This window comes from Pyxicephalus adspersus, chromosome 5 (assembly GCF_032062135.1).
Source record: "Pyxicephalus adspersus chromosome 5, UCB_Pads_2.0, whole genome shotgun sequence".
In the NCBI taxonomy this organism is placed as follows: domain Eukaryota; kingdom Metazoa; phylum Chordata; class Amphibia; order Anura; family Pyxicephalidae; genus Pyxicephalus; species Pyxicephalus adspersus.
This window is the reverse complement of record NC_092862.1, coordinates 102,433,355-102,457,116: the sequence shown is the minus strand read 5'-3', so window position 1 is coordinate 102,457,116 and position 23,762 is coordinate 102,433,355. Positions and strand designations below refer to the sequence as shown.

At 36.7% G+C, this 23,762-nt stretch overlaps 1 protein-coding gene across 1 annotated transcript; it reads right to left on the bottom strand.

The window, feature by feature from the left end:
- Nucleotides 1-3,670: 3,670 nt before the first annotated feature.
- BFSP2 (beaded filament structural protein 2) lies at nt 3,671-23,441 on the bottom strand. The gene is made up of 7 exons (XM_072412311.1): nt 22,913-23,441; nt 18,198-18,280; nt 10,982-11,138; nt 9,828-9,989; nt 6,858-6,986; nt 6,361-6,581; nt 3,671-3,946 (listed from the first exon to the last, which is right to left on the bottom strand). The coding sequence occupies exons 1-7, from the start codon at nt 23,366-23,368 to the stop codon at nt 3,943-3,945; spliced, it is 1,212 nt and encodes a 403-aa protein (XP_072268412.1). The 5' UTR covers nt 23,369-23,441; the 3' UTR covers nt 3,671-3,942.
- Between the last annotated feature and the right edge of the window lie 321 nt (nt 23,442-23,762).

The following is a 23,762-nucleotide window of genomic DNA, read 5'->3' as shown; positions in this document are numbered from 1 at the left end:
AAATGAATCGGGTAAGTGGTTAAGGTAAATATGTACGCTTATAGCTTTTCCTGGAGTGTTCAGTGTTAGGACAATCCCGCTGTATGTTCCAACAATAGTCAGCCATAAAATGTACATCCCATCCACCCTGATACAGTCCTTCCATGCCCTTCAAATCTTGGTGGAATCATTCACCTTGCTCATCACTGACTGCACCAAGGTTTCCGGGAAGTTAGAAAGATGGCTATGCAGAAAATGCACCTTGATGCTTATATTGCAACCAAACATTTTGTAGCTCTCCAAGAGTTTCTGGACAATTTCTGTGTAATTATTTGCTTGTGTGTTTCCAAGAAAGTCCTTCACAATGGCTTTGAATGATAATCAAGTATGCTTTTCGACTTCTGACATTGTCCTGATGAAATGTTCATCTTTGATGAGCTGCGGAATCTGTGTACCATCAAACACACCGGCCTTTATTTTTTCAAATGACAGGCTAGGAAATTCCAAAATGAGGTACTTGAACCAGTCTCCTTCAGTTGTCAAAACTTTAACAAACTGCTTCATCAGACCGAGCTTCGTGTTCAGTGGCGGGAATATAATATTCTTTCTATCAACAAGTGGCTCATGTAGAATGTTTGGATAACCAGGTTTTAGGGCAGATCTTGGAGGCCAATTCCTTTCCACCCAATGCCTCTCACGAGCTCTGCTGTCCCACATGCACAGATAACAGGGATACTTGGTGTATCCACGTTGCTGACCAAGAAGGAAGCATACCATTTTAAGGTCAACACAGATGACATAATTGTGTTGGTGATATTGTAACAAATCAATGACTCTCTTTATGTCCGCATATTCTTCACAAAGAGAAACTGAATGGCCAATAGGGACTGACCCAAATATATTGCCATTGTGAAATAGGACACACTTTAAGCTCCACTTTGAGCTATCGATGAATAGTCGCCATTCAGTTGCGTTATAGATTGGATTTCCCAATTCCTCCATTAAACTAGGTATGTTATGGCAATACACAAAGCCACTGTCAGTTCTAAAGTACTGCAGAAATGTACGATACCTTTTTTTTTTTTTCAAGTAAATTTTTCTCATACAGTCTTGATGCTAGGAGTACTGAAGCCTTCTTCGATAGTCCCAAATCACATGCCAAATCACTCAACTCATGCTGATCAAATTCCTTACAAACAGAGTCCTCTTCAATTTCAAACTCTTCATCATTGTTGTCACCTAGTTCATCATGATATGAAATTTAAAATTTGCTTATTCACTACATAAAGCAGCACACAACCTCTGACCACACTGTCTATACATATCCATGCTACAGTAATCGCATTAGTATAAGTGGTAGAAAAAAAACTGACGTGATAGAAGAAAACTAACTGCACTTTCAGAATCAGCAAATATTTGTTCAAAATTGTTTCGCAGTGTTAATAATAGGAAAACAATAAATATGGCATTTTTTTAACATGTGCAATTCTGTTTAGGGACCAAGATACTTTTACCAACAACATAGCCAGCTCTAGGTTGGTCGGGAGTCCACCCCAGCCCCAGTGAAAAGGCAGCTAAAGACTTGCAAGGTCAACACTTTACCTTTTCTCCTCTCCTTTGAGCCTGATCTATTAAAGTTCTCCAAGACTAGAGACAATGGACTATCACGGGAGAAGCTGGGTGATCCAGCAAACCTGGAATGGATTTGATCAACTTTTGCCAACAAATAGCAAATTATGTTTTTAAAATAGATCTCAGATTTGCAGGTTCACTCATGATAATCTGTCTTGGAAAGCTTTAATAAATAAGGCATTACTGTGTAAATGTAAAAAAGGTATTATTCTTAAAAAAATTACTGGTTTTACATACTGTATCCTATAACCTTTCATTCAGCCTCTGTATGATTCCATTAAAAGATGTAAAGGCAACATATTGACCTTACTCAAGTTATCATGTCCAATAAGTTCTTATAGCTTCTTTGTGTTGACTGCTGTGGGAATATTTGTCTTTATGAGGCCAGCAATACTTAAAGTTTTGCTAATTACAAGAAAAAAATGTAATTTATTTCAGCTCACTGGTTCTTCAATATGTTTTGTAATGTACATTGGGCTGCACATGTGCAGCTCATTATAAGATCCTGGCATGGCAGGCTGCCAGAATTAAATGGACTCCTTCGTGCTTGTGCAAAAGTTACATTATTCTGGCCTGACCAATCAAGATCACCAAAGATCCTGAAACTGGAAAAGAACCAATTAAAGATTCACTTACATGTTTTCTACCTGAAATATACTGCAACCATTTTGGATCCTCATACTTCACAATGCCAACTACAGAAATTCATTTTTTTGATCCCAATTCTACATTGGGTCTGATTTATTAAAGCTTTCTATGGCTGGGGTTGGATACACTTTCATCAGTGAGCCTGGTGATTCAGCAAACCTGCAAGGAATCTGGTCCAGTGTTGAAAACATTTGCTAACAAATAGCAAATGCTGGATCACCCAGCTTCCCTGATGAAAGTGTATTCTCTCAAGCCTTGGGGAGCTTTAATAAATCAGGCCTATTATGTCAATTTTGTTATATAAATCAAAGTTTATATGATCATTTTTATTTAAATCAGATTTTTTACCCTGATTAGCCTTATAGGTTTTGTAATGGCAAAGCTTTCATCAGCTTGAATCCCACTTCACTTCTTTTGTATTTCACCTTTGTTGCAAAGACAAAGTCTGTCGTTTCCACAGAATGAGTAAATGCACAAACTATTCAGTTTATTCCGTAACACATTGTACTCTGTTACAATGAAATTGTTTGTAGAGTTACATATTAATTATATCGTTGAAACGTTGAGCAGTCTTCCATGTAGATATGAGTCTTGTATAGACTTGTGTAGACTGAGTGTTGTATATATCTTTACCTTACTTTTTGTTTTTTTTTACTTAACAAACAACCTCATATAATAGCATTTTCTTCCTCCATTTCTGCTAAAAAAAAGGGCTTTTGACAATGAGATCAGCATGCTGTTTTCATCTTTAATAACTCTGAAAGGTTTACACTGTCCTACTCCATGCTGAGTGGTTGTATAGGAGGCAGTGGGTCTACCTTGTATTTATATATATATATCTGTACCTTTTTTTTTACAGTTCTTTTGTTGCAAAGATCTCTACAGGCACCATACAGTGTTGTATGCTTTCAGTACTTGGACATTGTCAGAACACAGGATACATGCTTCTCAGATTAAAACTATATTACTAAACATAATAGGTAATAATTAATTAGTTGCATTGTAAACCAATAGATATTACCAATTCATTAGGATTGTACGAAAACTGTTTTTGTCCACCTGAGGCTCACCACTACATGTCACATTAATATATATTTCTTAATAACTGCTGCCATGGACCAATCAGGAGCTGTCATTACCAGTCACATGATCTGGACAGGTGAGAATCCTACAAGAAACATACCCTATTGGAACAAGTGTGAGCAATGGAAGTTTATGTATAGGCAAAAGTAAGGATGAAGAACAAGCATTTTATTCTGTGTTTTGCAGATCAATGGGCCCAATTTAATAAAGCTCTCCAAGGCTGCAGAGGATATAGTTTCATCAGTGAAGCTGGGTGATTCAGCAAACCTGGAAATACCATTACGTTCAAAACAATTTACCTTTATACTCAAAATTGAAAACCCTCTCAAAGTGTTTATTGTGTTTATTTTAATATTATGCCATTTTAACAAGTAAAATGTAACATGGTAATATCCCTAATAACTTTATTTGAATCAATTGCTCTTACAATTCTTTTAATCTGCACGCAAATTTATTCGGATTGCACACAAACAAAATAGAAACCAGATCATCTTCAGTATCCAAATCTATTACGGAACGTTTCATGGCACATATACTTAGATTTGCTTAATTGTTATCTTGATTGTGAGCATTTTCTTCATTTGATTGTTGTTTGAAACATCATCTAAGTATAAAATAAAAATAGGTAAAAGTTACAGTTACAGTGATGTGGATCTCTCAATATAACAAAAAAGCAAATAAATAATATTAATAATTATTATGTTATACATTATAAACACATATTATGCATTAACTACTACATACAGTAAAACATATACAGCATTAGCTAGAAATGAAAAGAAAAATAGTAAGTAATTAAGAATCTTCTATGGAACAGACTTTTTTTTTTGAAAGTTATTAGTACCCTTCAAAAGATAGATCAAGTTTAGTGCGATAAAACATTTCTCTGCTGTAGTTTACAGGAAAGCTTATCTTTGCGAGTGATAAATACTAGCATGCTAAACATTTCTAGAACACATTACACTGTATTATATCAGCACTGCATGAAAAATAAATGGGATTGTAGTCTCACCACTGAATTCAGCAGGAATGGAGTTGTACAAGTCTGGCCATTGGGAGGCTAAAAAGTAAAGTAGTATGCAAGCTAGCACAAATGTATAAACTAGGATTTTTGGACTGTGATGTGTCAGAAATTAATAGATATAGCCCATGTCAAAAAAAGTTTAGGTAATGGACTGAATATGTAATGTTTGCGATACCAAAAATGTGCCTGTATTTTTAAAGTATCTCACACCATTAGGGCTGTTTTAATTCCCAGATGTTAAACTGTCCACCTGGCAGCTCCCAGACACACTGCAAACTGCTACTGTATAATTAGGAGCATCAAACTGCACCACAAATAACCACATTTGCATACAGCTTGGGCTGCAGTCATGGTGCCAATCTTCACACAACAACTGCACAGCCAAAAGTGTATTCTGTAATGATGCTAGGGATATCTTAGGGACAAAATACACAACATAATGGGCCTGATTTATTAAAGCTCTCCATGATTGAAGAAAATACACTTTCATCAGTGAATCTGGGTGATCCAGTAAACCTGGACTGGATCTAGTTCAGGATTCAAAACATTTGCTAGCAAATAGCAAATGACTTTTAGGAAATCCATTCCAGGTTTGCTGGATCACCCAGCTTCACTGATGAAAGTGTATCCTCTCCATCCTTGGAGAGCTTTAATAAATCAGGCCCAAAAAAATGTTTAGGTGGCGGCATGTACCTAGCATCCATTATTGTTAGGATTTTTTATAGGAGGGGAGGAAAAGATTTCAAGGCTATAGCTGGATGTATAATGTATTTATTTCTATTTAGGTATAGTTGACAGTCATCTTCATTTCACCACTTTTGTGTCCTTTTTGCCTTTATTATCACTACACACATCTGTTGAAAATATCTTCTCAGTGCTATCAGACAAGAAAACTCCCAACAGAATGTTAAAGGCTAATAATAAAAATTCAGATATCTATTTTAGAATTAGAGACTACATTTCTAATAAATCTGCCTTTGTATTGCGACACAATGTTCTTGGTGGCTATGGCTGACATGGCAATCATCCAGTAGAGTGAGGAGTACCGGGATACCCTATTTCCAGGTCACATTCTGGTGTTAAAAAAGTTTCTGGCTTTCCCAGCAAGTAGGGATGATCTAACAGATCTAAAAAGTGCATCTCAAATCTGACACAGCTCCATTTAAAGTTAACAAAAATGGTCTGATTTGTTGAAGCTCTCTTTGACTGGAGAGGATACGCTTTCAGAGGTACAGCAAATAGCAAATGACTTTTAGGAAATCCATTCCAGGTTTCTGGATCACCCAGCTTCACTGATGAAAGTGTATCCTCTCCAGTCTTGGAGAGCTTTATTACATCAGGCCCAAACTGTACAAATTTAAGAGTTTCTGCATTATAGAGTACAAGGATAGTTGTACTCTATAATGCAGATTAAAGTTATGCAGTAACTACTTTTTTCTACTTTTTCTTAAATTCCTTCTGTAAATAGCAGTGTGATTCCTGTGTGTAGATAATCCAGTGCTATAAGCCTCACATCTGTGGTGTGAAACTGTATAAACCTTTTAAAAAAATGAAATTTGTTAGTAATATGACTAATATGCTGCTCACTGCACTGGAGAAAAAGCAGCGGCCAATGACCTGCAATGGTAGAATCTGCCTAATTCTGCTTCATAGATTTTATGAATTTGAGTTTTTCCCACCATTCCTGCAGCATCTAGTATTTTCTCCACCAATAGGCCAGGGGGCTCTGAGGAAGAGAAGCTTTGCCTCCACCATGACACAATGTAAACTAAGGCATGATCAGTCAATCAGTCAGAGTGATAGTCAATACTGATGACTAGTTATTTACCCCGTGCTTGTATTTTTGGCAAAGCTTTTTACACCCTTTAAAAAGAAAACTGCTTGCCAATTCTGTATATCAAAAAGGCTATATTGACATTAAATAATGCATTGATAAATAATAAAAGTAATGATGACTCTGCCATAATATAGCAGAACCTAGTTTGCACACTTACCTATTTTCCACCCCATCCAAAATAGAGTGATATGCTGATATTTCTTTCTCAAGCTGTAACTTTCGGGACAGCAGATGTTCTCGATCCCTCTGATGCTGCTCAGTCTCAGTTCTTATTTCCTCCAGTTCTGCTTCCAACCTGGTGATCACAGAGCCCAGGTTCTGGAGCTCTATGTCATGCCAGTGTTTAGCATCATTCAGTGAGTTCTCCAAACCTCTTTTCTGTAACAGACATAAACATTTATTTATATGCATTGACATTCAAAAAATTAGGATGAATTGTTTTCAAAAAGGTAGATGAAGATTTTGTCAGTATCTTATCTTTTTTTGAATCTTGTTGTAAACTTAAAATGCCCATAACATTTAAAGGTTCTTGGTATATTTTGCAAGATTGTGCTTCTTTATGTGAACAGATGTGTATTCAACTAATCATATCTGTATACCAGATCTATAAATGTCATTTTGAATTTGCCTTGGCACCACAGTAGCTGAACTCACCAGTGTCCTAAGGGACTCAGTCTCGGCCTGCAGACTCTGGATTTTGCAAGCTGTATCATGGAATTCCTCTCTCAGAATTTCTACAACTTCTTCCTCTTGGCTTTGCACTGCTGGCAGAGCTGCTGATTGCTGTAAAATGATGAAACAAAGCCGTGTCTTTATTAGGCAGAGGTTCAAACAAGGTTCAGAGTTTGTGCACACAGTTCCACCTTTGCACTGGTAAGCGGGACTCAGACCGAGCTATATGAGTGCTATTAGAGGAATGGTCTGTTCACAGGAATTTATGAAAATAGCACACAAATAGGGATAAGGGTTTAGGTCCACCAGAAATAAGGAGAGCATATAATGTAGTGTCATTGCCTGGGTTAAATTAGTCACAATAGCCAATAATTTAAAGAAATGTATAACCAAGCCCTATTTTTTATTATAAATATTGGGTTCACATCAGCCATATTGTCAGTGTGTGCTAGTTAGAGAGAGATGGTTTTTGTGTAGGCCAAGATGCTTTTTCCTAATCTTGGCATTGGTAAACAGAAGGTTGCTTGTTAGCCCTACAGATTCATAGAATTAAATAACATTTGACACCACCCCAGACTTCAGCTGGATTCCCTGCAGCGTTCTAAAACTTCAAGCAACATACATTTTACAAACGGAACCCAAAACACTTCAGCCTCTGACTGCTAGATCCATGAGATTATAAGTGAAATTTGGTGGTGTCACTGCGGTGCCTCCCCTTGCTGGAAAGCAAGCTGTACATAAAGAGCAACTCTGCAAGGAGCTCCCTGTTTCTTCATTATTCATTTACTGATCACAAGGCGTACACAGGGCAGTGTCTCCTCTAAATAGATATCTGCCACCACACAGAGACCTACTGCAGAACAGGGCATGAAGGAGGAAAAGATCAACTGTAGGTATACTCATAACTAGTCCCTTTCTTTCTTCTCCGAGTGTGACTCGGGGTAGTGAAACCAATGTAAAACAATAGTAAATCAAGCCTTACCTGATCCGCCAGCGTCCTTCCCTGCAATCCCCGTCCTATCGCTTCCCCTGGCCGGCGTCCTCTGCATCCGATGAGTCACCGGAGAGTTCCCTGAGATGTCGGTGTGTGCGGACGTTCTGTTCGGGGCGTGGCGGGAATTTTAAATCTATTTGTATTGCATCCAATACAAAATAACTGTATTAAATGCAATAAAGTGGGTTTATATGTGTAAAAGCAGTAGATTGTATTTCATGAATATTTATTTTACAGTAAAATATAATAGTATTAGTATAATATTTATTTATTTACTTATTTTTTTAATTGATTTAATTTATTGTTTTGACATTATTTCGGGTTTTAAACTTTATTATACTCATACTATTATATTATACTGTAAAATAAATTTTCATAAAAAACAATGTATCACTTTTAGACATATAAATCCGGACAGAAAAGAACCGCCCAAGAGGTTAATAATCATAACAGACCAGTTAGCTATTTAGTGTAAAAACATATGTATGTATGATCACAAATATCTCAACTTATTGGCAATATTTTCACATTCATGTTCATCCTAAATGTACTGTTAGAACAAGGAGCATTTGACCTGATTGAATATAGCTCCAGGATTACCGGTTTGGTAGATTACCCAGATTCTCCCATGACAGTCTATCTTCCCCAGTCCTGAAGAGCTTTGATAAATCAGGTCCAATGTGATATGTCCTTATGTTTCTATCACTTAAATAATGAAAACATAAACAGAAAAAAATCATGTAAAGTTCCAAAAGTTGCCAACAGTTGTGAAAGCAATATCTACAGGACCAATGTTGAACTGGTTATGTGTCTGTTGTAGAATAACAAAAATATTAACCAAAAATGTAGTACTGGCAGTGTAATCACCATCCTGTGTCCACGTCTGACCACCAGTAGCTATTATATATAGTAGAAATGGATGCTGGAGGATAGTAGTAGACTAGAGTACAATGGAAGCTGTTCTGCATACAAAAAGGACAGCACTATGTTTTCAAATAGTACATTTTTGTTTTATATTGGTAAATGCTCGATACATAACAAAATTGGTTACAATGGAGTCGACTGAATAGAAAAAGCATTACATATATTTCACGTATGTTTAAGACAGAATGATCATCTAGTTTACCCTGAATGAAAAAGTGGTAAAAATTCCTTTGTGTGATCCCTGGTAATATCATTTTATAAACAAGCACATGATGTGAATGCAATATTTACAGAGGAAAAAATAAATATAAATCCATGAATGCACACTGGAAAGTGAATTTGTTGATTGCTTTCAAATGTCAGAGGCAGGGAAGACTGCACCGGCAGCAGTTTCTGGTTTTCCCAGTATGTGAAATAGCCTTTTGACAAATATCATTTTTTTTAATAATTGTGTTACTGTCAGGATGTACATAGTATATGTGTAAAAAAAATTATCCTAACTAGATTTTTTCTTTTTTTCATATCAATCCCTAAAGCGTACCTAAACTCAGATTTTTTTACTCCCTTTTATTTACAACCCTTTTAATTAAAGTAAAAAGTTTGTTTGTTTGTGTTTTTTTAAGTGCAGCACTGCCCCCTTTATTCTGGATCTAGGCAATCAATAATGAATGGGATCACAGAGCTTTCCAGGATACCTTCGTCACGCATCCCGGGAGGCTCTTGACGGCTCCTTCATGAGGCAGGCATGCGCAGAAGCAGCCCTTTCATCAATAGAAAAACAAATCGCTGATCTACACCATCTGATCTCGCGCCTACGCAGTACAAGATCGGGTGACGTAGGAGAAATACGGAAGACAAGAGGAGAAGATGTCAGTGCCAAAGACAGATACTGGGACGATGTGGGACCCGATAAAAGAAACCTCCCAACGGATAGACTAATCTGCAGGATTAAAGGTAAGTGGGATTTTTTGTTTTGGGTTTACGTTGCAGGGAAATCTCTAGCACTGTGTGTAAATAAAACACAAAGAACCTACCTTAGCCTGAAGAAGAGCACCTGATTCAGCTCTGTTTTTCTCAATGTCTTTCTCCCAGTGAATTCTAATGGTCTCCAATATATCATCAAGGCCTGTACCAATTGGAGTATCCACTTCTTCTAGCTGAGATCCTGCCAGCTGCTTGTACAGCATCTTCACATCCTAAAAATGGATATTTGTGAACAATAATGAAATGCCCAGTATAGCTTATTTTAAATATAAGCATATAAAGTAGATTTCTCTCTCACATCGGTTCATTTGCCTAATGATTAGTCTCTAAAAAAAAAATCTTGACTGAAAATAATAGGCTGTTGCCACTATATTTCGTCTGAAAATCTGAATGATTGGCTGTCATTCTAAGCCCTTGGTTTCAGTAGTTTCTGTGTCATAGGAAACAAAAAGGAAGTGAAACAGGAAACATTGAAGTCAGGGAATGTGCATGGCAACCACGGACATACTATGTTAAAAAGAAAAGCCACAATGATAACTTTTGTATCTTTGTGCATGCATAACCCATTTAGGTCCCCAAGCTCAATGCCCCATGACAAATGATCCCAATGGCATCCATAGCATTTAGGGATAAAAAAGATTTAACTAAGGTGGTAAATGTTTGTTTTGTCATTTAATTATTGTACAGTAGTGGCAGGCAGTTCTGTCCCCATTGGTGCCACTATGGCAATCCGAGTATAATGGAGGTGGAAGCCTCCAGTAAAATCAGCTCCCAGCCACCAACTCTGGAGAGGATGATTTATATCATAGCATCCATGCTTATGGATTGTTTTATAGAGTTTTATGGATCTGGATCATGCTACCAACTTAAACCTCTGCAGCAATCCTTTGATCCTACACTGCATCTTTCAAATCAGTAGGAAGAACAGAAGGCTAAAGCGACCTAGGTGTAAAAAGGATTTTGATATTTTTACTATTTATTTTTATAAATGAAGGTTTTTGCTGCATTGTTAATGTGAACTATATCTTTAGTCTGGTGTCTAAATTTACAATCTAAGTGCAGAGGATGCAGCTGTGATAGCTCTTGTAATGTTTTGTTAAAGACCTTTATATATGAGCTATGTGCTCATGTTCAATACAGATTTAAGCAGCATTTTTCTCGCATTATATTGAAATGGAAAAAAAAACATTCTTTTCTATTTTACCTCTTCATGGTTCTTTGACAGCAAAGCGAGCTCCTCCTTCATGCTTTCTATCTGACTTTCCAAATCCATTTTCGTCAAGTTAGCATCATCAATCACTTTGTACAAGGATCGTATCTCCTCTTCCACTGCTTTTCTGAAAGGCTGTTCATTCTCATATCTGCAATTCAAACAGCATGTCATTTCCATGAAAATGCAATATTGGGTTGTTATTTATGTGTCCTTTATTAAGTCAACTTCTCCTGCATAAACAATATAAAGGTAACCAACTGTCATCTTATGATGCACCAAAGGAGATTTTGTTCAATCATTTCTTAAACCAATAGACTGTAGATTTAAGTTATTTTAAACCTGAGAAAACACTGCTTTCTGTACAAGGAAACATCTTGGTGAATACATGCATTCATCCAAATAATATGTAGGACATTCACAGTAATACCCAGTTTATTAAAACATACTTCAGGAATTTATTTCTGGGAATTCCTTTATAAATTGGCAGTGGGCCTGTTTACTGTTTAAAGTGACGTAAATGAATCAGTTGATTGCAGTTACATAAGTGAATTAGCTGGTTGCTTTCAAATGTCAGAGGCAGAAAAGACTGTACCCGCATCAGTTTCTGAATTTAGAAGGGAATCTTAAGTGGTTTTTATAATTATTTGTATTTATATATTTTTTTTAATCTAATGCAAACATTATTGTACAAATGTATTTCTATTATTTTACCATACTGCTAAAAAATTCTATGAGAATGGACTAAAAGATCAAGTACAAGGATCCCTGATTAGTTCACTAAAGATTTCAGAGTGCATAAATTATATTTTTTGCCTATAATAGATTATTGTGGCAAAAAAGCTCAGCCTAAAAAACTCAAAACTGTTTTGCTTATGCCTTAAGATTTCTAAGTAGAAATCCTAAGGAAGGGGAGGATCAAACCCTACACCCAAAATAGAGAAACCCTCAGCCCAGTATTTTTTTAAAAACTCCGAGTCCATACTTGAGATATTAGGTTCACATCTAAAATAATATGTGTAAAATGTTAGGATTCCCTACTGAAATGTATGGAAGTTGGTGTACCAGAATCAACCAGGGCCAACCATCTATCCCCCTGCAATGAGTTTATAGCTTGTTCGGGGATCCAGTGCTCTGCTCTAATCATAGGGTTGTGTTATTGGGGAGATGGTCTGGTACTGGTGCATATGTCTGTGGAGAGGACACTAAGTTTTATCCCATTCACATGTATTAATGCACACATGCCATCATGATAGTATGATAGTATAATAGGGATAATACGAAGGGCCAATTCCCTTGAATTAAACCCTCCAATATTATGTTTTTGGGATAGTGGGTAGAGCAATAAAAAAGATTCCTGGGCCAATTGTACATCTTAAAACTGCTGTTTAAAGGCACAAATGATAACTAACATGAAAGACTCATTTATTTTATTTATCAGTGCAGTGCATTAAAACCATGGCTTTTTAATGAAGTAAGGCTTGGTATACAGTGAGAAAGTATAAACAGACAAAGTATGTGAAACACTCTACTAAACTATTGTAAAGCACAGCAGAAAGTTTCAATCTGCCTGTGGTTCACTCCATTATAATCCCACAATCAGAAGAGCAGGATATTGGTAATGTGTGTAATGGGTTTAAAGACTTGTGATCAAGTGATTGCAGTTTGGAAATTTGTTCAAATTGCCTGTACTAGATCTTAAAATAGAACTCCTTTCAGAAAAAAACATTTCTGTAAAATCCTCAGCTTGCTATTTAACATAACCGGTTTACCAATCAGTTACAACTGCTCCTTATTTTGGCCACCATGTAGTTGACTTGGCTTGTTGCCCCCCTTCATGTTGTTATCATCATACAAGCACTGTAATTGGTACAAAAAGAATATGAGTGCACACTTACCAAGTGAAGGGGGAAGGTTTAATATATACGATCTTGTATCTCGTAATATATACAATCTCGTATCTAGCATATATGGGTCTTGAAACTTCATAATAAAGTAAATTCTGTTAAATGTCCAGGGGTAGGGGTAACTAGTACTAGTAGCAGCAGTTCATTCATTCCTGGCAGCCAGACCCACCAGTTATTTCAAATTCGAACAATAATGTACAGCTCAGTGTGCATTACAAAATAAAATGGCAAACAGGTTTTTTTTTTGGTTTATTGGATTTAAATCAAATAATAGCAAATTATTTTTAGAATTTCCATTACATTCAATTTTAGGTTTGCTGGATCACCCGTGATAGTCTATCTTCTCCAGTCTTGGAGAGCCTTAATAATCCAGGACTACTGGTTCTAATATCTCACTTATATGTATGGGGAAAGATAAATATGACAACCATGAAAATTGTCCCATTGAAAACAAATCAGCGAAGGCAGCTTCAATATGCTTATCCCAAACAGGTTCCTTTTTTTAATGACTATAAATTTTTTTTTTGTCGAAAAAGTCCACTGTTTTGTAGGTACAGCTACATGCCTAATTTGAGTCCACAGTAGGCCTCTTTTTCTAAGATAAATGTGTTCTTGTTTGTGTTCTCAGCTAAAGAGGCCCAGACGGAATAATGATTTTACTGTTTCTTCACTATGAGTGTAAAAAGACCTTTTTGATAGATTTATTTTTCTAAACATATTAGCTTCTTTGCAAAAGCAAGCATTCAAATGTGATCTTGTGAAGCAAACGATTACTAAGATGTTGTTTGTGTCTTTCTCTAACTTCATGTTGAAGAAATATCTTGAGATTTAAAATGAAATTTGTATCAAGCTTTAAAAATTGTAGCTATTTATCGTTCTGTCTGAAATGTTGTCTATAGAATATGGGTGCAATTACCATTATGGTAATATGATGTAATTTTAGGCTGAAAGGAAAACGCTTAATTCCCCTCGCCTGTCTTAATGTATATAAAACTAAAAGTAGATTAAAACGTTGTGAAAAAGCAAATGAAGGATTGTTTCTATGGCAGCAATTGAAAAGTTACTTTTTCTAAAAAGCACTGCAAGCAAGTGGAATTTGTCACTTAAGGTAACAGCTTTTACAAACTAGAGCCACAGGGCAATTTAACACCTCTGTGATTTATATTCATATTTAATTTATTTGCATATATTATAAATGGCACCAAGCACACCCTCAGAATTTTAAAGAATTAAAAATCCAGACAACTGGAGATTAAACGTTCACTTTATAGACTGATTTTAAAAATACCGAACAGATTAGCAGAAGGTTGCATCAAATCCAAACCATCTTGGCCCCAAGAACCTACGTGATTCGCCCCAAGAACCTACGTGTGTAAGACACACTATCACATGGGAACACACTTTACCCTTTATTGTAGATCCACAAGTCCCAGACATCCCAGCATTGAATTTGTTGGATTTTATGCTACTCAATAATCCGCTGGTTGGCAGTTCCTAAGACCTTAAACATTTGAACACACCCTTTCAGCCCTTCTACACCTTGTTAATATTGGATGGCAAGAGCTGTCCCTGCTACTTGGCCATACAAAAATGTTAAGTTGTTGAAAGGTACATTTAATGCATTATCCTGTGTTATCAAAAAAATCATTGTTAAAGGTTTGAGCCACTGCCTATGGCTCCAGTGAACAAAATTAGACTTGGTTGCCAGTGACCACTGGTGGTCCGCGAGAAAATGTAGTTTTTTTTTTTTAAAATGTGAAAAATCAGATAAAGTATTGTTTCCACCATTACAACAGTCACCCCGCTCCACCAATACCATTTCTCATCCGATTGTTTTATTTTATTTGTTTATTTCTCAGATGATCTTTTAGGTAAGTATGACCTTAACAGTGTATTTTCTTTACTGTTATATTTATTTGCATCATATAGTTTGACTTTGATAACTATCATTCGATTTGAATGAAATAAACCCATAATGAGTGAGGAAAAGCAAACAAATGTTTTGCAATTCTTTAGTTATACCAAAAATAATGGAACTAATGATAATAGTAATAGTTTTACTTCACTTAACCATGAGCTGATCAATGAATCAGAGCCTCCACAGTCCTTGTCAGGCACCATTGGGAAGATCATTATTTTACAAATAATGGTCCACGGCAAAGAATGGGACCAAGGCAAACAATGTTTACTTACATTTATATTTACTTTTATACTGGTGCTTTTGCTTGTTTTATTAGCTTTTTCTTTATTTTTCTGAAGACATTTATGCATTGTTTTTTTTCTTTTACTTTTATTAAAAACACTATAAAAAGTGTAAACTAATATATAAATGCACTAACTAGAAATAATTAAACTGTGACTCCTAAATGCTACCTTAAATGTCAACTTTATGTCATCCCTGTCTGAAATGAGGTTACAACAGACAGTGTTTAAAGAAGAGACCTGCAACTTCTGTGATGGTGTGTTTTCGTAAATCACGTTGTAAAGGACTACATGTGTGTGTAATGAAGGGGGTAATGAATGGCCTAACATTTACCTGTGACAGTCCTTCTCATTTTGCTGATGCTTAGACTGTTGTTTAGTGAAATGGAAAATTTATATCCAGGGTGAGACATTTGTGGACATTAGGAAAAGGTCATATTCTTACTGTTGGATTTTTAATTATTTTATATGCACAGATGCACAGATGGGTGGTAGCACCCAACACTCCCATGCAGATATGTAAGGAAATATGGCAGATATTTTATTACTGGAATATCTATAAAGACAGTCCACCACATTTCTGATCTGATTATTAAACAGGCAGATTCTGGGGCTGTTCTCCTTGTTTTAGCTTTACTATCTTGGCTTCATTGACCCAGAACAAACATGAAATCAGAAAAGCTGGACTTACCCTACCTTTAGTCTTGCACAGTCGTTAAGGTTACTGTTCTGTACTAAAATTGCTTACCCTGATTTTCTAGCACATAGTCAGATTTGTATAGTGTGCATCAGAAACATAAAAAGACAGATGGAGCTAACCCAATTTCCTGACTGGAGGGCAATCATCATCATCCTGCCCTTTCCGATTCAGCCTTTGTGTCCCTGGATCTAAAAACTTGTTATGTATTAAAAATTGAATTTTTTAATATTAGCAGATAAAACTTCAGCTCAAGTTTTAAAACTCTGAATTTGCTAAATTTTTTCAACTTGGTAACACCAATGTTAGTGAAGCTAGCATAAGAAGGACAGCACCTGATTCTGCCCTTTTATAAGTCATGTTAACAACTGTAGCTGCCCCTCCCTGCACCCACAGGTTTACTTTAGGTAGACCATACCAGCAATTAAAGAACTTTTATTAAAATAAAAAAATTCCACTTACTTTTACTTCCACAGAGCCCTCGATCCCTCTACAGTTGGCCTGGATTCAAACCTGTGCCATCTTGCATTCTCCCTCCATCCCGGAGTGAAGGAAGTTTGGGGAACCACCATCTTCTTCCTTCTTCTGCCTATATCACCTGATCTCGCATTGCACAGGTGTGACATCAGGTGATGTATCCTGGTGTAAATGTAAAAAAAAGTGCTGATCCCACTGCTCATGCATGAGATTTGCACTGGAAAAGCTCCTTCGGTACATTCCCGATCAGGAGCAGCTCTGAGTCTGCTGGGATACATGACAGAGCTCTGCACTCCCATTCAGTCATTACCACCATGGCGGTTAAAACAGAAGAAAACCTCTCTCTTTTTTTTGTTAAAAAAGGCATTTAGGGAGGAAAAACCTAGCACCTATCAATGAGGATGCCTGTTTTTCCACTAATTTTCTATTTTCAATGTATGAGTGAAAACCTACCAAAAAGCACTAAAACTAAGAAAAGGATTTGGCTGACATTTTATTGTAGGTAAATCCTCATGACCTTGCACTTATGTGATCATAGGGTAAAGCTGATAAATTCTGATGTTTGCACCACACACCCCAATTTTCCAGTTACAACCTTCTGGACGACTAGCCTATGTATAAACTGCCACTACTGTGTTTAGAACAGTGATCGCCAAACTTTTTTGGTCCCATAGACCAGCGGTCCCCAACCTTTTTGGCCCCAGGGACCGGTTTCACGGAAGGAAATTTCTCTGAGGACCGGGAGGGGGGTGCACAGAGAGAAAAGAGAAGACATACTCTGGAGTCTCAGCCAATCGAGCTGCATGTCATGTGCTCGCATTGCTTGTACACAGACTACTGTGTACATTTACCGGCATCTCATACAAACACCGCTGCGGACCACTTCCGGTCCGCGGATGGTGGTTGGGTGCCGCTTCGTTTTCAATAATGGATCATGTACTCGCGGCCCACTGAAAACACTGAGGACACCTCCCCCATAGTGATGTCATCTGGACATAACCACGCCCACTCTCCTATTGCAGATCTGAGCCTGCAATGGGAGAGTGGGCGGATTGTGTCCAGGGACACAGCCCACCCACTTTCCTAAGCCTGGGAACTGTACAGGAGGCATGGTCCGCGGCTCTGGCCAGTGTGTCCCCCCCAGCGGGGTCCTTCTCCTGACCCCACTCAAGGGTGCACCGACCAGAGTCGCTGACCCCCAAAATTTTCACGTGTACCACTGGTTGGCGACTGCTGGTTTAGAAGACTTAATTCTGAATTGCATTAGAAAACATCTTTGATCTAAATGTTTTTATGACTCTGCCTGTATAAAGCACGGCGCAATGTGCGATATGCCGGATCTATATAAATGAACAATAAAAAATCTTAATAAACAAGATGGAGGGATGTGTTTCTGATACTCATCAGATAAATGGATAAATGGTAAAACATCTTCAACATTAACTAAAAAGTGCAGTTAAATATGACCAATTACTACCAGCTTTACCATGACCTGGATAAATGAAAACCTTCACAGACACATAGGGCTCCATTTTTAAAACAGGGAATCTGACATTCCTTCACACATTCCCTGGTGGGAAACAATTACTGTTATTGAAACATATGGACCTGGAAGATTCCCAGGAGAGAATGTTTTATAAATAGAGCTAACAAAAGTAATACATTCATGTTAATATCTAACTCTGATCTAGAACTCCATGGCAGCACAGGTCTGTGTAAATACTGTGTATCATTTCTTATGCATGTAAATGTTTCATAAATTCACCTAATACTGCTATAATTTTGTGAGATACAACTTACATGATCAAAAGATTAGTCTCAACATAGTTGCAAATAGTCGAACCCAGCAATATAAACTTTGATAGGTAGCTAAGTAGAATTTATTTTTATTTAATGTACATGTCATCTGCAATTAGTGCTATGATACCTTTCTTTAAAGTCTTCCCCACATGCTTGTATATTTTCTGTCTGCAGCATAAGTCGTGCATTTTCCAACACAGCATCTCCAACCTGTAAAAAAAAAAAAGTGGGCTAAGATTTTTTTTGGTGACTACAGAAGAATGTACAAAACCACCCTAAATTCATTTATTTGTCTTAACATGTGGACCTTCAGAGTCACAGTGTTTTATGGTAGAAGATCTCTAAACAGGAGTCAAATGGACATTGGTGTCATATAATGAAGGTGGTAATAGGAAGCAGTGAGACCAGTGGCAGACATCAGGTACAACGTGTGCCACTGTCCCCAGTCAACCCCACCAGTCAACAGACACCCCCATGGGGCACCAAGGCAGTTTGTTCAGGGGGGCAAATCAGTTCTGCACAGTACCCCACTGTTGGCTTTGTCCGCTAATGAGTGGGACTTTATAGTAGAGGAAGGGAGGAAGCAACTAGACAGAATAGTGAAGGAGTGAGAAATGAGGCAGAATTTCAGGATTACAGGGGCATGAAAAGAAAGCAGGTCTGGCTGGCATACTTCTATACATTTTGAGTCACTGACCCTGATTCCTGGATCTTCGTATGCCTTCCTTCCTGCAATAACAGCTTCCATTTTGCTTTTAAGTAAGTATATGTTACCCATTGTGCAAACCATTTAAAATAATTCTGAAAAACATTTGCTGGGGTTAGTAATTAGTGATTAATGAGCTGAGTTTGTTTCAGTAGATGACTGGGCATAAGAAATAAATATAGAAATATGTTTCTGGCTGTTTTGCATGTACATTTCCAATTCAGTTGCCTAACACTCTGTACAGTTTATAACTTGCAGAAAAGTTTTCTTTTAATCACCAATTGGAATTTTTAATCTATAAATGTTAGTAATCTTTTACTTTGTATTTTAAAATAGAATATTTACAAGGTATGTTCAAATTTTTGTCATGTCTGCGGCACCTGTTTACTTTTCAGCAAACCACTTAAGTACAGGAGAGTCCTTAGCTGCTGCCATGCCTTATCCTCACCCATGATCCAAATTACTGTACCATGAGATATTTGTGTCACTTCAGTTATGAATGCCTTATTGGCACACCCTATTTGCCATCTTTTATCAACTACTACTATAGGCCATATCATTGTATAGTGTGTGTCTGTATGTAATTATGTTTTCCTTTTTTTCTATTTCATTTTCCATTAGTAACTTTTTTTTATTGTATTTGAATTCTATTGTATAAGTTTTTTATGTGCCGTAATCTCAGCAACATAAAATCTACTTATAAAACAGATATTCATCTTCTTTGTGGAATTGTGTGTTTTTGTAGGTCATGTTCTATTGTCAAACTGTATTTGTTGTTCAAATAAAATGCAAACAAATATGATTCCAACAGAATATTATGTGTATGAAAATGACCATAAGGAAAACAGCTTTATTTGTTAAGCTAGGTATACACGTGCATCATACACGTGTATTGTCACCCAAACGGATCCACCAGGATGGTTGTTCGTTTCCAGCAACATTCCTCATTTGTCGGTATTGTTAGCTTGCCGTTTCCATTTTTTAGTTAACGATTATCAAACGATCAGTCGTAAATTGTTTATTTCAAACTACAATTATTGCAAGTGTATACATAGCCTTACTTACTGTCCTTTAAAATAATTATGTACTTTTTCCAAATTATGTAATGTTTCACTTTGTGCAAGTGCTTTGCTTCTAGTTCATATTGATTTAACCTGCTGATATCCTGTGGTTTATGTTCGCATATTTATTTACCACTATGAACTGTTTAAAATCCTTTGCATATCTTTTTTTACTCAGTTGTATGAAGACTTTATTGTTTGCCAAATTCTGTAACAGTTTTGTAATTGCTATCATTGTGAAATTACACTTGGACTCATTCCTTCATGTATTTTCTGTACAGTATCAAAAGGTAATAGGAGTGATTATGTTTGGTGTCCCAAGACTCAAATAGGTAGCTACATACTATTCCCATTTATTATCAGTGGCAGAAAATGTAAGTAAAAACAAAGTTTTGGTAGGGTGAAAATTTTGATGGCATGTGTTTCTGTGTTTATGTTTATGGTGTGTAGATGTTTGCTGGGTTGTCTAAATGCCATCAACTGTAACATGGCATATATCGGTGTCTTTCTATAGCTTTCCCAATACCTCCAGGACAAATCATAGTAATGCTCGAGAGGCAAAGTCTTACTTTCATTGTATGACATTATCATAAGGCTTCATAATGCTTGACTTGTGGGAAGAAAGCAGGGTATGGTTTTTAGGGCCGGATTTATTAAAGCTCTTTTATCCTGGAGAAGATACACTTTCATCAGTGAACCAGGGCAAAGTATTTCTTAAAATAATTTGCTATTTATTAGCAAATGTTTACATTCCTGGACCAGGTCCATTCCAGATTTTTTGGATCACCCAGGTTCACTGATAAATGTGTATCATCTCCAGCCTTGGAGAGCTTTAATAAATCAGTCCCATAGCGAGAGGGTTGGTTAGGGACTTTTTGGACTGTCCTAGGTGGCATGGAGAAGAGGAAAATTTTTTAAATGGGTGAAGTGGGAAAAGGATTGATTAAGTTTAGTAGCATTGTAACGTGTCATGCTATGTGTAGTTGTTAGGAATGTTAAAGAACAAATCTCACACAACACCTTTAAAAAAATTAACAAAGACATTGGTATTTGGAATCCATTATTAACTGAAAATGCATATTGTTAAGAAGCAGATCTAAAGTATATGTCCTGTTGTTTTGTTTTTTAGTTTTGTATGGAGCAGGAAAGGATTAAAATCCCTCTTGGATTTTTATTTTGCTTTCTGCACCAGGTAGTGAGATTTTCCTATACATTCGTAGAGAATTGTCCCTGGAACAGATGTCTCCATTTTTCCTCACCTACTGTCCTGATGATAACATAAAATGTTGGGCTTCTGTACCTTTCTGTATTAGTAACAATGGTCACCAGGGGAAATAAAGGTGTAATATCCCCAGCAGGGATACAGACAGCAATACAATTTGAGAGGGATTAACACTACTCTAAAAACTAAAAAACAAATGCCTTTAAGTAATATTTAACAGACATTTTCTAACCTTTCTAGCTGCATTATACTTAAATATCACAACTAAAGTCCATTTATGCTTCATACAGATGTTAGAGACATAAGATTGCCTGGGACAACTTTCTAAACAACTTTCTGAAAATCTAGGATTAGAACCCACAGTCCCATAACCGAGCTGCTATTGGGGTGGTTGTAATGATGTTTCTCCTACCTATCCTCAATTGTCGTCTATCCTAAAAACAGAACAATTTCTCTATACACAAATTTGTTCACTCCAATTTGTCCAGGGGCAATTATTGAGAATCCATAGGCTAAGGGGGAGGGAACGTCAGTTCCTGGAAGGCTCCTGGCTCTTTGCCAGTCACTCAGCAGCCCCAACCACAACAACAAACTGCAGTTGTGCCCAGAAGTGGCAAAGTGTGCCACAGGGAATCCGATTTGTATATAGCTGCAGCCATGGCACAAATCTTCAAACAACTGAAGTGACTCTACTATTTTTAAAGAGATAAATAAAACTTTTTTTTATAGCGGTATATATATCTAACCAAGGAGAGGAGGAGAGGGACAAAGACACTTTGGAAAAGGGGCACAGTTTGGTTAAAGAATGATTTTAAGGTAGTCTGGGGCATAAATCACCTTTTATTTTCTAATCAAACAACAGCTTTATGTGCAAGTCTGCTGCCATCCTGTGATTTAAAATGTACATGCAATCAGCCCAGAAATAATTCATTTTCATTTTTTCATTTTCATTTACCTTTCAGCGTTTAAAGTACTTAAAATAAAATCTGTCCTTTGTAAAAATCCTTGTATAAGAATAACATTCATTGGATTATTTGGTTGGTCCTTCTTAACCATGTGTATGTGAGTGTGTTTTATACTTTTAGCTTTGGAAGTTTGGAAAATTATTTATTAGAAGAAGTGGGGTTGGATTTGGGTTGCAAAGAACAACACAATAAAATCAATCAAACACATCAAATCAAAAGCATTAAAATTACATCACAATCCACCCATATAGTTCCAATTAGACATATGATATATGATCAAATATGAAAAAGCTGTATATGTGTCCAGCATTAGTATGTTTAGGATATTTAAAAGTACTTTTTCCAAACATACTTAATTAGCTATAAATGGAGGAGGCAGAGTAAACCAGAATTGACATACAATTTTAGACAACAGCCAGTGTCAGCAAGAACAAAAGAGCAGAGAAACATGCATTTAAAATGCACCTTTTAAACGAAAAATATACCATACAATATATTGTGTTATATATATGAATGTAACATAATATTTATATTAAGACCACAACCAATATTTAAATAATAATATTTGTTTACTATAATTATTCTTTTTATTCTATTCAATTTGGGAGAGAGATTGGACCTCCATCCCTCATGCGTATGTTATGCTTAAAAATAAGTAATCTATATTGTAAAAAAAGAGTTGCAATAAAAATGTATAAGAAAATGATGCAGCAATAAAAGTAACTGATTACCATAGTATTATATGTGAATTTAATATAGTAAAGAAAATGTAAGAACAAACAAAAAAACAAACATTTGTGTCCCAAGAAAGTAAAGTAAAGTACAGTAAAGCACTGGTACTCGTACAGAATTACACCAATCATTTAGGAGAAATGACAGATGACTTACCTGATGATATATATTCTCCCAGTTATCCCTGAGTGATCCCCAGCTGCTCACTGTTGATGCCTTTTTGTCCAGATATACCCTGATATGTTCTTCAAGCTCACGGTTCACCTGTTCTAGAGCCCTTACTTTATCTATATACTCCACCAGGCAACCATTTAAAGATTCAAAAGTTGGAGCTCTTCCTTTCTCCAAACCTTGGGATACAGGAACAGGTGGGCCAGAGGTACGCAGCCCCTGCATAAAAAAACTGCTGATGCCAAGAGCCCGTCGGGATACTCGAGTACCAAGGCTACTTACACCCCCAGTTGGTACACTTCCTACATACACCCCAGGAGGCCTGGGAAGGTTGCTGGCACTTCCAATGCTGACCCTACGGTTGGTAACCCCAGAACAGTCTGAAGAGGACAAAGGGGGCTGTTGCCCCAAGATGGACGATCTACGCCTTGGTAAGGGCATTGCTGCAGGAAGCTCTCACCACACTGTCCCTGTTCTCAGAAACTCTGAATTCCCTTCTCTACGTTACGTTGTGTTGTTTTTTTCCCAGTGTTGAATTTTTGGGATTACACCTTGTCATATGCAGTTCTAGAATGTGGTGTTTGTACTGTTTGTAATAGAGAATTCTGTGGCATTGTTCCACAGCATCCGCTGGCTCAGCAGTTCATTTCAGGAATAATCTGTGTGCTTTAAATAAAAGGCCAATGGCAAACGGTCATCCCAAACAATTTATACCTGCCAGTCTGTATGGACAATTAAAAAGATGAATTTCAGTCATTAACATAGTGGTGTACCTTATAGTTTCTACACTTCTAAAAATTTCAATTTTTTTCTTGTTTGCTTTGCTGAAGCTGCT

What these genes read in the sequence shown, in the direction of transcription:
- BFSP2 (XM_072412311.1), bottom strand. Translation starts at nt 23,368, where the DNA reads ATGCCCTTACCAAGGCGTAGATCGTCCATCTTGGGGCAACAGCCCCCT. An exon ending in GGGAGAATATATATCATCAG is followed by an intron (nt 18,281 to 22,912) that starts GTAAGTCATCTG and finishes TTTTTTTTACAG; the next exon opens with GTTGGAGATGCTGTGTTGGA. An exon ending in TGTCAAAGAACCATGAAGAG is followed by an intron (nt 9,990 to 10,981) that starts GTAAAATAGAAA and finishes ATCCATTTTTAG; the next exon opens with GATGTGAAGATGCTGTACAA.